General features: G+C 44.4%; 2 protein-coding genes across 4 annotated transcripts in view; one reads left to right on the forward strand and one right to left on the reverse strand.

The window, feature by feature from the left end:
* Window positions 1-17,455, reverse strand: part of LOC148522909 (alpha/beta hydrolase domain-containing protein 17C-like) — a 541,817-nt gene that overhangs the window by 350,083 nt on the left and 174,279 nt on the right. The window lies entirely within an intron of this gene.
* The window catches only part of STX3 (syntaxin 3), a 66,587-nt gene continuing 65,603 nt past the window's right edge, over window positions 16,472-17,455 (forward strand). The window contains exon 1 of one of the 3 annotated variants that reach the window (XM_088473514.1): window positions 16,472-16,868. In XM_088473514.1, coding sequence (XP_088329640.1) covers window positions 16,839-16,868 — 30 coding nt within the window. In that variant the 5' untranslated portion in view covers window positions 16,472-16,838. The remainder of the gene's footprint in view (window positions 16,869-17,455) is intronic. The other 2 variants (XM_088473513.1, XM_088473515.1) reach the window with 2 other exon arrangements.

Raw genomic sequence — 17,455 nt, forward strand, 5'->3', positions numbered from 1 at the left:
CGTATATGCTGTGGGTGGTCACCCACAGCTATACGAGCGTCCAGGAGGACGCTCCATTTTAATGGAGGAGGGCACTGATTCAGAGCGAGCGCTCTGGTCAGAGCGTCCGGCTCTGAATCAGGCCCTTAGTCAAGAAATAAGACCAAAACATGTTTGTATCATTAAAATAGCTGCCACCAGCACTAGTCTATGATAGGCTGAGATGATGACACTATAACAGGGAAGCCCACAGCGTGGGGTCCCGTCATACAACCAGGATTTTTGTCACCCGGGGCAAGACAGTAATTTGGCGCCCCCCCGCCCACTATAAGATGGCCTTTTCTGACATAAATTTAATAACCATACAGATAGATTTAATATCAATATAGATAGATATGGAGATATACGCTGTAGATATAAATAGAAAACTATGTCACCTGTCCAAGCAAGTTTGTATATATATATATATATGTATATATATATATATATATGCTGTATTTATGTATAGATATAGATATATATCCATAGATAAATATATAGATATATATAATTCATGTAGATGTATAATTTATTTACATAGTGGGCGGACTACCTACCAAGTGCACTATGTCAGTCTGTGCCACTGACTCTTTTTAGACAGTCACAGCCCTACAGTAGCTCAGCCTCACAGTTATTGCCTCGCAGGATGATGACGTCGTCATCCCGCAAGACTCTGACTGGAAAAGCTTCTCAGCGGCCACTGTAAGAAAGAGCTGAGCCGCTGAGTACTACACTGTGCAGCGATTTAATATTGTAAGTAGTGGGGGAGTATGCAGACAGTGTGGGGGCCACAGGAGAACCGCTCCTTTCACCCCGCCCATATTTTCTGGGCCGGACATCGGTGCCCGAATAATCTGGCGCCCGGGGCACATGCACCCCAAGCCCCCTTCCCTAGTTGCGGGCCTGCATACAGCCCTAATGCAGCCATGTGGCCGGTGTGAAGGACGTGACACTGCAATCACATCATTGTGGCCCTATTCCCGGCTATACAATGCCTTGATTACCAATCAAGCTGGCTAGATCACCCACTTCACTTGGGAAATTGGTGGAAGAGGGGGCCCCTGTTAGACTTATCCACTTTCCGAGAAAAGAGGTACAGAATACAGATGTGTTCTTAAAAAGCCAAAAACGCCAGGTCCCATGATACTCTGCTAGCACTGGGTGCATTTTTTGCGTCTTTTTTTGTTGCAGAAAATGCGTTTAATTCGCAATGCGATGTGACTAGATGTGGAGTTATTTCATATGCGACACTTGTATATCTGTGTGCAAATGAATCTCTGGGCTTCATTCAGAGCCGCTCGTAAGCAGCCGCTCGTTCGTTCCGAGCGATGTTCGCACAACTGCGCATGCGTACGGATTGTAATACGCATGCACGAACCAGTCAGTGCGGCCGAAAATCATGTGCTCGCTAAATAGCGAATGCCTGCTATTTTGAGTGACAGAATGAGGCGTATGTGGGTGGTAACAGGGGAAGGTGCTTGAAAACGGGGAGTGGAGATCAGAACGCAGGCGTGCCTAAAGGTCAAAACGGGCGTTTTAAGGGTGTGCATAATTAATACAGCAGCGTCATCGACCACGTCACTGGGTTATTTTATAGTCAGAACTGCTTGCAAGATTGCGGTAGGAAAAACCAACCACAAGAATAGCGAGCAGTTCAGACGCCATTCGATGTACTCGATTAATCTAATAAATAGCTGACATGACGTATGATGCGAGCGGCCAGGGGGCGTTTTTACCAAATTAACGACCGCAAGTTTTGTTCGCTTGTTCAGACATAGAGGCGTCAACAGACCGCAAAGAGCGAATGGTTAATTTGAACAGCCAGCCCCTTTTTCTGAACGAGCGAGCACAAATAGCGTCCGGCTCTGAATCAGGCCCTCTGTATCTGTATACAAAGTACTACAATGTAGCGGCTGTAGCTTTTTTAATTCCAAGTTCCGTTATGGTTCATGTACAGACTCAGGTGCACACAGATATACAAGCGTTGCATATAAAAATAATTATCACAGTCTGCGGGTGCATACTAGATGAGGCCCAACGCTAGCAGAGTAGCACAGGACCTGGCGGCTCACTCACGCCAGGCAAGTCGTGCCGCGTGACGCATTGAGGCTAGATGTTTGAGGACACATCTGTATGACATGATCTTTCAGCCACCATCTTAATGCACCAAGATTGCCCCCCCTCCCCAAAAAAACTGAAAAAATAGGCAGTAATGGGTCTTAGTAATGTGTCTTAAGGGGCCCACACACCGGATGAAATTAGACACGATTTGCATGAAAATGACGCATTGGAACGATACATCGTTTAAAACGTGCAAATCGTGCAGCTTCCAGGAATGATGACGATCCGATGTGCTGTCCTGCGGGTCGTATGTCGTATCCTCAGATCTGACCTACAGCAGGTAAGATCTGGCAATCTCATTGACAAGATTAAGGTAGTTGGTCAGATTGTTTGTCAGATTGCACAGTTTATGCAAAATATCATTTGTCCAGGACTGCTGGGGAGCTGCTGGGGAGCTGCTGGGGAGCTGCTGGGGAGTTTATGGGAATTTGTTAATGACATTGCATCGTTTGCGTGTCGTCCAGTGTGTGGGCACCTTTAGTTCTTTGAAGAGAAGCTTTACCATATGTTATTACAGAGCCGCATTATCCTTTAAGCAATGTAATCTCCTGTTCACTCTGAGGCCCAAAATACTGTAATGCATTTTTATGTATGTGGTTTTTTATTTTCTCTTTTTTAAACGAAGAGGAGAATCACAGATAATATTATAGTTGGGCACCAGGAGGGAACAGGGCAATGGCGGACAGCCGTGGTGGCGCTCCCCAGGGGTCTTAGCGCCTTAGTTATGGTCATTGCTCCTGGGAAGAAAATTACTGTTATAATATTATAAAATGAAAACACTAGCAAATCTTTTTGTTCTTGTTGTGTTACCCAGGGGTATGCAGTATTGCCACCTTTTTTATGGTCTAATCTTTTATTCTACTAACTAGTTCCAGAAAATGGAAGAAATCAGTTAAATCATTTCAGAAATTAATATGTCTGTGCACTTATCCAGCATGTGTAATCTATTATAAATCTCGTATCAGCTTGTTACTTTAGGTGAGTACCAGGCCAACGCAGGGGTAAACTCTTCTAACCAATCAGAACGGCTTTCTCTGACGAGCTGCGTGGCTTACATCTTTCACACGTTCTGCATGATAAACTTTCTCTGATGCTGAAAACAAATCATGCATCAGTTTTACACCATCATCATCATCATCCACATTCTTGTTTGATACACCAACCTGAAACTGTAATAACTGTATCTGAGTATTCAAGGCTGTAATCTGTGAAGCGTGGCCACTCCATCATTGAAAATAAATTATATGCGCGGTGAAGTGGCGCCTCCAGCTGCAAAGGCTCAGAAACTGACCAGGACACCCGCCAAGCCCCTCCGACAAGGCTGACACTCCACTCCCACTCTCGGCACCCCTACTTCTAAGGTCCATATGGGCCTGGATCTAAAATTGACAAGGGGCTTATTGTGTGCGACCGCAGGGGGTGTGACTAGTGCTGTGGGGGTGTGGTCTGCATCATGGGCTGCAGCTAGCGCCTTTCTTCAATCACTTTAATTGCCCTCCCCACTCCGCTTATATCAACCACGTAACGAGAAAGTTTACAATAAAAAAGAAAACACCCCTTGTTAATATGACAAAAAAAAGAAAAATGGCACTTATATAAAAAAGACTTAATCTTATTAATAGCTACACCAAGAAGATATTAGATCTTAAGAATGTAAAAAAAAGTCAAGCTTATACATGTATATATATATATATATATATATATATATATATACTGTATATATATGCACATACACACAAACAAACACACATGATATTTGTAAAATCATAGATAGGCGGCACTCCAGGGACTGGCACAATATAGAAAAATTACTTGTCACCATCAAGTCACATCCAACACTGGATGTGACTTGCTGGTAACAAGTATTTTTTTCTACATGCCACACTACAGTGTCCCCAATCAGGACCGGCGCTAGGCTTTTCTGTCCTGTGTAGCCGCCCCTTCCCTCCTCCGCTCCCTCCCCCTGAAGCTACATAATCACTATAGCGCAGGGAGGGAGAAAGCGCTAGAAACGCCCACCGGATACAATGGAGCTCCGGGCGGCATAGAGCCGCTACTGTCCCCAATACCTAATAAAGCCACACATTAGTGCCCCCAATGCAAGATATGCCACACATCAGTGCCCCCAATACTTAATATACTACGGAGCAGTGTCTCCAATTTATTAAGTATACAATAAACAGTGTTGGGGGGGAAAAAAAACAGTTTTTTTTTTTTTTAAAAACAACAAAAACAAAACAAAAAAAATAATGTTTATTTGTTTCAAACTGTTTTTTTTTTGGTTGTTTTTTTTCTTATTTTAATCTGTTTTTTTCCATTAATGTTTAATGTAAAAAAAATAATCCTGCTAATTATATGAGTACTGTGAAACATTACTATGTATTAGATTCCTTGAGCAACCATTTTTTAATGCTTTCTAACATTAACATCCAAAGTAATTAGGATTTTTTAATCTCAAAAAGAGCCAGATTTATGCTGGGCATACACTACCAGATAAAATGCCTGTCAGACTGACAAATATTTTATCTGGCAGCCTGACACCCACCAGATATCGCAGGCATGCACTGTGAGATATTTATTTATTTTATTTATTACCAGTTATTTATATAGCGCACACATATTCCGCAGCGCTTTACAGAGAGAGTATTTGGCCATTCACATCAGTCCCTGCCCCAGTGGAGCTTACAATCTATATTCCCTACCGCATGCGCACGCACACAGGTTAATTTTTGTGGGGAACCAATTAACCTACCAGTATATTTTTGGAGTGTGGGAGGAAACCAGAGTACCCGGAGGAAACCCACACAAGCACAGGGAGAATATACAAACTCCACACAGTTAGGGCCATGGTGGGAAATGAACCCATGACCTTATTGCTGTGAGGCAGTAACGCTAACCATTACACCATCTGTGCTGCCCCATATTTCACAGTGTATTGGCCCCGATATCTGCGCTCTGCCCCTGGGGAGAAGACGTTTCATTGTTCCTTCCCTGTGAAGGAACAGGGGAAATGTCTTTCAGTCGGCCGACGTGGCCGACATTTAACTTAAAAATATTGCATCGGACAGGCATGCTGGATGATCCAGCATGCCCCACCAATTGATATTTTAGCATCAATCGGCCACACACACAGTACAATTATCGGGGTGATCCACAGATATCGGGCGGATCACCCAGATCATTGTATAGTGTATGCCCAGCATAAGTCTTCCTTCCACTCACCTTAGTAGGACTGAAGGTTTGGAATTGAAACAAACATGATAGAGATTAAACCATGAGCGCTCTGTCAAAGCGTCTGGCTCTGAATCAGGGCCAGTGTCTGACCAGCCTCCGGAGCCAGAGGACGCACCAGAGCGCCGGAGGGAGACGTCGGGGGACCTGTCCAGCTGTAAGCAGGTAAGTTTCACCTGCTATTCGCCACCTCACAGTGGCGGATAGTACCTCCATCAAATTCCGAAAATACATAATTTTCGGAATTTGATGAATACCATAATTCCACATCCCCATACTAATGTATGGGGAGTGTGGAAATTAACGCAGGGGAACTTAGCAAGGAGATATCAGTGATATCTCCTGCGTTAAGATACTTCATGAATACTAAAATAACGTTATTTAAGGAATATATCCTTAAAAACGTTAATTTAGTGTTGATGAATAGGGCCCTGAGAATATTAGTTGTGGTTTTCTCCTGTTCTATAGGATTGTTAGGGGAAGAGTTTGTGGAGTCTTAGCTGATGTTAGGTAGATTTAGAACCTCTCTGATCTGGTTCACCCTCCCTATTTCTCTGTTGTGTGTGTGAATTTCCTGTATTGGTTCGGCTCACTCAAAACCACACACAACAAGAATGTGGAATAATACCAGGGGGTTTCCTTTATAATAGGTGACGCGTCTGTAGTCACAGCATAATAATAGGGAAAAAAAACAGAGTGTTAAAAAAAAAAAATTGGTTTAAACCAGCCAACCTTGACGATAACACACATGTATTATACATGTATTCACCTTAGACTAGGTTGATGAAGAGTCAGTCAGAGGCTGTGGATTTAGCAGGATCTCAGCAGGAGTGTGGCATCCAAGACTCCTCCAATCCAAAGGCTCTCATCCGGAGATCAGCATGGCACTCCGAAAGAGGGCATGGCGGATTCTTCCGTCTGCTAAAACAACCTAGTGTGAACACTGCTCATGCTGTCTGTAAATCTATTAAATATTGTACAGCACACCCAATGGGGATGATGCAATTGTTTGAAGTTCCCATAGCTCCAGTGTAAACTACACGGGAGCTATTCAATTGTTTTGCGCAACCAGCCCTGTGCTGGTCAGGACGTCTGCATTCTTACATGAGAATGCATGGGATTAGCCGCATTAAGCAGCTTCTCCTGTGCTAATTGTCAGTGTCGGGCTAGTCATGCAAAACTATTGAATAGCTTTAGATGGGAGCTAACCTCCCACAAACTATTGAATCACCTCCAGCACCACTTACCCCCAGCAACACATTCGCCCGTCCTGCCAGCACCCACCAATTTTCCCCACACAGTATGCGCTAACCTATTCCTGTCCAATAACCCATTAATCAATCCCCCACCACAAACACCAAGTAAGCTATCTCTCCCAGATTCATTATCAATTCCCCCTCCCAGCACCCATTAGCACATTAATTCACCCTATCAGCTCTCATATAGCTCCCCTCACACAGCACCCATTAATACACTCACTTAGCACCTATTAACTATACACCACTCATTAACCCATTCATTGAACAATTTCTATAACCCAGTGCCTAATAACACATCCACCCCCCCCCACACACACATATACATACAAATACATCTACACATACTGTATATACATACACAAATACACACATATATAATTATATATACACACACATACATATATGTACACATATATACAAACACACATATATAATTATATACACACACACATATACATACAGTACATGTACACATATACACATATATAATTATATACACACATACATGTACACATATATACATACACAAATACATACATGTACACACACTCACATTTATACATACATGTACACATACATACATATACATACATACACATACATGTACACACATATACACACACATTTATACATTCATGTACACATATATACACACACACACATACACATCTATCATTAATTTATTCTCATCATTATGAAGAAATAACTCACCAGAGACCAGCCAGCAACAGTTCCTCTTCTGGGGGGCGGGGCTTGTGACTGACAGGATCATGAGGACCCATGTGAAGGAGACTGGAGTAGAGGGGAGGGGTGGCCACCACACTGCCTGCTTGCTGTACGGCTCTAAGCACTGTTCCCACTGAGCTGGGGATGGAGGAGGCGGGGCCTGGGAGTACGGCCCTGGCAGTCTCTGACAGGAATTTTTTTTTCCAATCAACACTGTCAGTCCATACTTACCGGCTTTTCAGAACTCCTTCCCGGGAGTAGCCGGAGAGGAGCTCCTGCTCTCAGTTTTGGGGGGCGGGGCCAGACTATAGCCATCATTAGGTCCCGCCCCATGTACAGTAAAAGCCTGCAATGCGCATAATTTAGCCCCGCTCCCTCCCTACAGACCTGCAAATTTGTCTGTAAATTCTCCTCATCCTGCCCACTTCACTAGGAATGTGGGAGATCTGCCTACTCTTTCGGGGGAGCAAGGTGTTACCCGAAAAATTGGGAGCCTCCCGCGACTCCCAGGAGAGTAGGCAAGTATCTGTCAGTCTCCTGTGGGCCTATTTTCATTTGGGGCCTGGAGCTGCAGCTCCACCCGCCACATTGTTTATCCAGCCCTGCTTCTCACACTGCCTGCAGGGGAATTTTTAGGTGAGGGGCTTTAGGAGCAGCTGTTCTGAAGCATGCTCTTGGGGAACATGGCATGCTCCAATGTGACACTGGCATAACAGCCCCGCACTCCTTTGTCTACATGTTGTGCCACATAGCATACTTGCCAACTCTCCCTGATTGTCAGGGAGACTCCCTGGAATAGTAGCAATCACCCTGACGAGTCTTGTAATCTCCCTGATTGCACCATACCCCCATTTTGTAGAATATTATATACTTGGAAATAAAAACATGATCCCTATGGCTACATGTGTTTTCATATAAGGTTTCTCTTGGCTACTTATATCGAACCATTTATAAAACACAATCCATTAGCAAAACGAAAAAGTATGTGTGTTTTCATTAACAAATACATCTTACTAACTGCATTGGAGCTCGTTTACGTTTGGATTTTTTTTTTTCAATTTTATAGCACACCCCTCAGATGTAGCGGTACACGCCCACTTTACCGCCGGGCTCATCGGTGATGCTTTCACAATCTCTCTGAAATGCTTTTTTCAAAAGAAGGCAAACATGCCACATAGTGAAGTGAAAATACTGAGAAATATCCTCAAAGAAAGAAATGTCTAATTACCAGAGAGGATGTGTGATTTGGGTTTTTCCCCCCGTAGGGATTACCTGTGGCAATAAAATGTGTATAGTGGAGCCTGTTTATCAGGTATTGCCGCAGTACATGTATCGCCAGTTCTACTACTATAGTTATTTGTTACAATAAGTGTGATTTTAGATACTTAGGTCTCCAACACTCACTGTATTTCACATATCTCACATACATTAATACTAGACTCTAGCACACTGCCAAAGACTACTCGGCACATGTGCTGGTGAAAGAAGGAGGAATTCACATGGAGACTGACTACAGCCATGGCCAAAAGTTTTGAGAATGACACAAGCATTGGTTTTCACAAAGTTTGCTGCTTCAGTGTGTTTAGACCTTTGTCAGATGTTACTATGGTATACTGATGTACAAGCATTTCATAAGTGTCAAAGAATATTATTGACAATTACATTAAGTTTATTATTATTACCAGTTATTTGTATAGCGCACACATATTTCACAGCGCTTTACAGAGAGAATATTTGGCCATTCACATCAGTCCCTGCCCCAGTGGAGCTTACAATCTATATTCCCTATCACATGCTCACACACACACATACACACTTGGGTTAAGTTTGTTGGGAGCCAATTAACCTAACAGTATATTTTTGGAGTGTGGAAGGAAACCCACGCAAGCACAGGGAGAATATACAAACTCCACACAGTTAGGGCCATTGTGGGAATTGAACCCATGACCTTATTGCTGTGAGGCAGTAACGCTAACCATTACACCGTCTGTGCTGCCCATAAGTTTATACAAAGAGTGTTGACCCTTCTTTTTCAAGGCCTCTGCAATCGCCCTTGTCATGACCCTGGCTAGTTTTTCACCTTTTTGCCATAAGACTTACCCCTGCCAACTGTCCTGTGGATCTGTATGTACAAAGGCCCCCATACATCAGCAATTGATTGCAGCAATCGTGCAATCTGCAATCGATTGTGTATAAAAATCTTTCCCTTTTTCAATCGATTGTGGCAATTCTGCAATCGATTGAAAAAGGGAAAGATTTTTATACACAATTGATTGAAGATTGCACGATTGCTGCAATCATGCTGGCTGTAACACTTCTGTGTATACATTTGAACTATGCTCTCCTTTCCACAGTGATTATTCACCTGGGCCCTCTTCTGTCTGTGAACACTGCTAGCCTTGATTGAAATCGCAGGTGTAGTTCTGACTCTCAGTACTACAGATATGATTGCTCCCTCTGCATGTTGTGCCTTCCACCACTCAGAGTGCTACTGCCAAACCACCTGACCATATCCACCAATTCATGCCAGACCCAGGGTATAACATCCTCCTCTGAGCATTCAGGGCCTGAGCATATTGTTACTTCCCGTGGTGTACAGATTGTTCTACTTCTGTCTCCCTATGTACAAGTATATCCCAGGCTCCTGTTGGTTCCCAGACCAGCTCATCCTGAAATTCTGCTGGTTTCCTGACCAGCTCATCCAGAAATCCTGCTGGTTCCCAGACCAGTTCATTCAGTAATCCTGCTGATAGCTTTATCTGGCGCATCCAGAAATCCTGCTGGTTCCCAGACCAGTTAATTCAGTAATCCTGCTAATAGCTATACCTGGCGCATCTGGAAATCCTGCTGATTCCCAGACCAGTTAATTTGGTAACCCGGATGATAGCTATACCTGGCGCATCCAGAAATCATGCAGGTTCCCAGACCAGTTTATTCAGTAATCCTGATAATAGCTATACCTGTCGCATCCGGAAATCCTACTGGTTCTCAGTCCAATTCAGCAAGCCTATCTACTGGTTCTCAGTCCAATTCTGCAAGCCTACCTACTGGTACCCCGTCCAGCTCAGCAAGCCTTCCTGACGATCCCAGTCTGGTTCCTCCAAGTTTTCTGCTGGTTCCACTCCAACGTTACAAGTTTCCCTGTCATTTATCATCAAAGGCAGTTCTCACTGCCATACAGTTCATATGCAAATAGAGCTATTTACTTCATCCATGGTTCCACTCTAGCCGATCTCCGCTGAAGCCAGTTCAACACCTCAGTCAGGTAACTATTAAACACCAACTGTGACAGCCCTGGCATGCTGTCAATCAACTTCTGGGCCACATACTGACTGATGGCAGCTCATTCTTGCCTAATCAATGCTTGAAGTTTGTCAGAATTTGTGGGTTTTTGCTTGTCCACCCGCCTCTTGAGGATTGACCACAAGTTCTCAATGGGATTAAGGTCAGGGGAGTTTCCTGGCCATGGACCCAAAATTTTGATGTTTTGTTCCCCTATCCACTTAGTTATCACTTTTGCCTTATGGCAAGGTGCTCCATCATGCTGGAAAAGGCATTGTACGTCACCAAACTGTTCTTGGATGGTTGGGAGAAGTTGCTCTTGGAGGATGTTTTGGTACCATTCTTTATTCATGGCTGTGTTCTTAGGCAAAATTGTGAGTGAGCCCACTCCCATGGCTGAGAAGCAACCCCACACATGAATGGTCTCAGGATAATTTACTTTTTGGCATGACACATGACTGATGGTATCGCTCACCTTCCGGACAAGCATTTTTCCAGATGCCCCAAACAATCTGTAAGGGGAGTCATCAGAGAAAATAAATTTACCTCAGTCCTCAGCAGTCCAATCCCAGTACCTTTTGCAGAATATCAGTCTGTCCCTGATGTTTTTTCTGGAGAGAAGTGGCTTCTTTGCTGCCCTTCTTGACACCAGATCATCCTCCACTGCAACTTTGGTTCATTTTTGGGGCATGGGTCCCCCTGGATTGCTTTGGTTGATCTGTTTCAGGGCACCGCATTATAACACATTTTTCTTTTATTACACATTTTAACCCTTCACTGTTTGTTTATTATACATGTACTTCACTTTTTTATTTTCATTCTTTATATGCAGCTGTGGCTGCTCTTAACTATCTCTTTACACTGCACTGTGGCGGCTTAGCTGGGCCAGTTTGGGGGTGTCCTGCACTCTGGATTTGAACTCTAGTATGTTAGGGACCTACCCTAAAGAGGTTACCTGGATATGGTGGGTAGGCCCATAACCTTGGCCATGATTATGCTAAAAACCTCTATTGATTGCAAAATTTTATTGCATTTATATATTATCAATAATTTGGAGTTGTGCACCTGAGATTTGTCTGTTTCGATGTTGTATTAAAAGTTTCACTTGTAGGTACCGACATATCTCGTCGCCATTCGCCAGTGTCCATCTTTGTTGTAGGGTGGGGAAAGGGACAACAGCGTCATTCTCCACCAGCTGACCAAGTCGAAGCGGGCGAGATGAACGCCAATGTGGGAATGAGTGTGGATGAAGGCCTGGTGTAAAGTCGGAATTGTAGAAGAGAGAAGTAAGAGGTGAAGGTGAAGAGGAAATGTGTTTTAGCCAACATGATAGAGTAGGATAAATCGTTGGATATGTCAGATATGGGGGGTTTGTATCCAAGGAACTATGTTAATAGGGATAGATAAGGAACAATTTTCAATATAGACCCACTCAGGGGTGTATCTAGGGGTCCGAGCGCCCCTGGCAAACTAAGGGACTGGCGCCCCCTCCAATGATTCAATGATTGCTCCCACAGGAAATAAAATAACACACACTGATTAATTGCCCCCACAGCCAGAAAATAAATAAAAACAAATTCCCCCCAGCCCCCCTACAGAAGACTGAGTGACCTCACCTGCTGGGTTATCACAGATAGCTGCCGAGCTAATTGCAGGAGACCAGCCTCCAGTCGCTTCAGATCTAGGTAAGTATTGGGGTGTAGGAGGACGTTAGCGTTAGGTAGCGGGGTTAGAGTTAGGCATTAGGGGGAGGGTTAGGGTTAGGCACCAAGGAGGGAGGTTAGGATTAGGCTGCAGGGAGGGGGAGGTTAGGTTTAGACACTAGGAAGGGGGGGTTAGGTTTAGGCACCGGGGAGGGAGGGTTAGGGTAGGGGTAGGGAAAATACTTACCTTTACTTCGTAGGGTGTCGAGATTCCTTCTGACGGGATGCCGCTGTCGGTATTCATAACAGCGGTATCCCGACAGCCGGGATATCATACCCAACCCGTTTGCTCACACTGCCTAGAAATATTACTGATTGTAGCAGTGGCATTTCAATGCTAAAATGGGTCCTGGGCAGGGACGTCTTTAGAGAGGAGGGGGCCCGAGTGCATTCCCCGTTCGGGGCCGCCTCCTCTCTTCCCGGGAGCAGGTAGCCGACTAATGCGGCTGGCCAGCCAGTGAGTGTCTCCCTCCAGAGAGTCCAGACAGGCCAGTGGGTTGGAACTTGGTCCCACTCCCTCCCTCAGCACCTCATCACCTTCCTCAGCCCACATCACCTTCCTCAGCCCACATCACCTTCCTCAGTCCCAGCCACATCACCTTCCTCAGCCAGCCCCCAGCCCCTATCCCTTCCTCAGCCCCCATCACCTTCCTCAGCCCCATCACCTTCCTCAGCCCTCATCACCTACCTCAGTCCACATCACCTACCTCAGTCCACAGCCACATCACCTTCCTCAGCCAGCCCCATCACCTTCCTCAGCCCCATCACCTTCCTTAGCCCTCTTCACCTACCTCAGCCCACATCACCTACCTCAGTCCACAGCCACATCACCTTCCTCAGCCAGCCCTATCACCTTCTTCAGCCCCATCACCTTCCTTAGCCCTCATCACCTACCTCAGTCCACAGCCACATCACCTTCCTCAGCCAGCCCCATCATCTTCTTCAGCCCTCAGCCCCCATCAACACCCTCAGTCAGCCCCCATCACCGCCCTCAGCCAGTCCCCATCACAGACAGATCCCAACTTCCCCAGCCTGAGTACTCACACTGCTGTACACTCCTCCTGTCTGCCTGTTCATCCTCACCCCCGCAGGTCCTGGCTGCCAGAGTCAGTAGTGCAGCATGTGCCCTGACCGCTCCATGACCCCTGCTGTGAAGGGCATCTAGATGCTGCCATTAGGCGTATCAAAGCACGCATGGTGTGTGATCACACGTCACTAAGGGGTCACGCGGCCGCCCCGCATGCCAGATCGAGAATGAGTCTGTCACTCTGTAGTGATTGTGACAGACTCAGTGTCTATGTGTATACTAAGCGCCGGATAGCTGGGAAATCACTGGGGCGGGCAGCAGGGAATCGGTGTGCCCACAAAGGGATAAAACTGGCTGTGGGTGGCACCGCCCTGCGGCAATGGCGCCCCTCTCAGCCGACGCCCCTGGTGAGTGCCATCCTGGCTAATAGGAAGATACGCCCCTGGACCCATTGTTTAAAATCTGTGCCTCTCGTCCATTCAACTTACTAAAGGTTGATTTTGATATGTCGTGTTTCTGGGGCTAAATCACACATTTATTAATACTAAACAAATCAAAAATTGACTGTTAGTAAATGTGTGATTCAGCCCCAGAAACACATTGATAGGCATAGATTTTTTTTTCTTTCAAATATCTTTATTTGATTTTTCAATAAACAAAAAGAATATGAACAATACAAATTATATTAAAAGAAAAGAGAGAACAGAGTATGCATACATCTGATAGAGCAAAATTTTTTTTAGTTTTTTTTACTCCATAATTGTTTAATATCACATCGAGTCAGATAGTCATCTAAACAAGAACCAGCCTGTGGATTCAAAAATTTTAAAGATATTGGATTGAGATCCCTCATCTAAGGTTTCTATGTAAGGTCCCCATTTACGGTACAACTGTACCACCCCTTTTTCTATGACTGGGATTGTAGATTGTCTATCCATATACATAGTTTTCAACAATAACTGTTTAACCTCTTCAAGTGAAGGAGGTGTGCGTAAAATCCAGTGATTTAGGATAACCTTCTTCGCCACCATAACCAGTACAACCAAAAAGGGGTGAAGACGCCTATGATCAGCCTCTAAGTTCCAGTGTGTAAAGTTTGCACATTGATGGGCATAGATTTTTATAAATTTTAAATTGATCCAAGTTGATTAAAATCTACCTTTAGTAAATATACTCCTCGGTCCGGCTTGGTTTAGAATTTACAATTGCCTCTTTTCAATTCAGAGGTGACAACAATTGTAACTGACTGGATTTGAACAAAGTGCTCCAGTGACATCATCACCTTGCTGCGCATCTTCACAGTCTATCGAACTCCCGGAGCAGGAGCACAGTGTAAGATATAAGGAACCTCCCCATGTTTGTCCACTGTTTTATATCTACCTAGTTGATGTACATGTTGATGTATGATTTCACCCAGGTGGACCTTAGATATTTACTGTTTCCATTTCACCACTCTAGTAACACATTATTCCTTCACCTCTAAAGTAATGCATCCCCTCCCTCACCTGTGTACTAACACATTCCACTCCCTCACCTCTGTAGTAACACATTTCCCTCCCTCCTCTGTGTTGTGACACATTCGACATTCCTCTCCCTCACCTGTGTAGAAATACAATCCCTTCCCCACAACTGTAGTAACACATTACCCTCACTCACACCCGTAATAACTTATTCCCCTCCCTCACCTCTGGAGCACTATAGTCCCCTCCCTCACCCCTGGAGTAACACATTATCCCCATCAGTCAGGACATTTGATTTTGTATATATAGATGTAAGATGGGCTGAGGGGGAGAATGAATTACAGGGTAGACAGGGAGAATCACAGAAGAGGTCTGTGGGTGCACACATTAATTATAATGGAGGAGGTGGAGGAGAATTAAATTATGTGGAAAGATGGTGGTAAACTAATAATGGATGGGGAGACTGGAGGTTGAGTCTTTACAGAGGAGGGGTACAGGTGCTTGTGGTGGAAAATGAAATACATGGGTGGCTGATGATGGAAGACCTGTTATAATGTATACACATATGTTTCAACTAGTGTGAGTAGTTGTCTAAAGTTATCAATAATGGGGCTTATTCTAAATTGGGAGTAAAGCAAAAAAAAAAAAAAAAGTAACTTTGCACTTGGACAAACCATGTTGCAATGCAAGGGGTGCAAGTACATTTAGGTGTTTCAACACAGGTGGCGGCAATCATAAATTATTAAGATGGAAGCCCAAGAGTAGAGCATTTTGTACCAGATGGAAGGGGTCATGTTGGAGGGTCTGATACTGGATACTGTACAGCTTTGTTTTTACTCTGCAATTTAGATTTCAGCTAGGATACGCCCCTCCCAAACCTAAATCTCTCTCCACATGTTACATCTGTCCCACCTGCAGTGCTACGTGGGTTTGCTGAGGTGCAAGTTGCTTTTTTTTTTTTTTGCTTTGTTCCCAACTCTGATCCAGCCCTAATATCTGCATCTGTGACTTTTGTTGCAATGTACCATGATACTCACACAATATGAGTTTGGAGGAGGGAGGGGAGGGGCTGGGAGAAAGACTACTTCGCATCCTATGGAAAAATAAAACATTCTGCAAGTTAATTTGTGAGACCAAAATATAAACTTGCCTGACATAAATAATAGGCCAGCTATAAAAACAAAAACAAACTACTACAAGGGTAGGAGTCGTAGAACATGCAACAATAAGTGTATTTAGCATGCTTCTGTGTTACATAGCTGACCCAGCAGAGTATGTACTGGATGCATTTTTCCTGCTCATGTTACTCGTTTCCTTTGCATCGTTCAGTGTGTTTATTCAGTCTGAATTGGCAACCTCAGTCCTCAGCCTGTGCAATGCTATGTCACAATTGCTGGGGGGTTGTTTCGGTTGCAGTCCTGTGATTATCACTGTTACTTTCTGGACAGTGACAATTCTATGAAGAGCGCTTGTCTTGTAGTTTCTAATAGTGTTGCTGTGGTACTCAGGCAAGCTGTGGGAGAGTAACGTGGCTGTGCTGGGCTGTCACACACCTGCTCAGGTAAGCAGTGAGGTCATCTCTCTTGGGCTCTGCACTCCCCCTCCCTCTCTTTCCTGGGAGGATTAGGGAAGGGAGGGAGGAGTTGTGTGTATGCGAGAGACCGGATCAGTGACAGAGAGAGAGACTGCCAGGGATTTGGATGAAGAAAGAGCAACAGGAGACAGAGGTTTGGATATAGAAAGAGAGAGACAGCAACTGCATCAGACAGCAAGGTATTTCTATGGTAAAAGAGAGCTAGAGGCACACACCACACACCACACAGGCTGGCTACTTTATGATGTCTGGTTTTGCAAGACAAGAAGAATGAGTCTCATAAGGACATGGTGTAAAAAGTGCAAGAAGCAGAGGAACCGACTCAGAAGAATCAGCTCATAGACACGGTAGGACAAGCGTGAGGAGAGTGCTTCTGTATAAACCCAGGGAGAGAGATACCCAAAGACACTTTCCAACATGAAGGACCGGCTGGAGCAACTGAAGGCGGTGAGTGACAGATCTACAGTGTCCTGAATGGGAGTGTGAGGCTGCATGTTAGGCTTGGAACCAGTTTGACAGGTTCTTTGACTGTTTGACATCCCAGGGTCAGTGTTCTAAAAGTAGTTACTGACAATACACCACGTCTACCAACACCCAGTGCTCACACACAATCCTCCACACACTTAGCTAAACACACCACATGTAATGTAAACTCATCACAGGCTAACACCAAATCAGAAGGACCACAGTGCCAAACATTACCGCATTTACTATCCATCAGTCAAACAGTAATGACATTTATATCTGTCAGTAAGCATGCAAGCATTTTGTCTACATTTATAGGTACCAAACTGTGTTTCAAACCACAAGGATCATATATGAAAGCATCTGCAAAGCAAATGTGCTCTATATAAAGGCATAGTGCATGGATTTTATCTATAATATTAATAATCATGGTAACTCTTTGGGGATGTATGGTGCCTTTTGTGTTGATATGGCCTATTGGTGTAGAACTTGTGAGGTTAACAATAGGCACCAGCGGAATTGTGAAATTTGTCCTTAACCAGGTATGTAGGTTTATTATGGGTAACAAT

This window comes from Taudactylus pleione, unplaced genomic scaffold (genome assembly GCF_031769625.1).
Source record: "Taudactylus pleione unplaced genomic scaffold, aTauple2 ptg000136l, whole genome shotgun sequence".
Taxonomy (NCBI): Eukaryota; Metazoa; Chordata; class Amphibia; order Anura; family Myobatrachidae; genus Taudactylus; species Taudactylus pleione.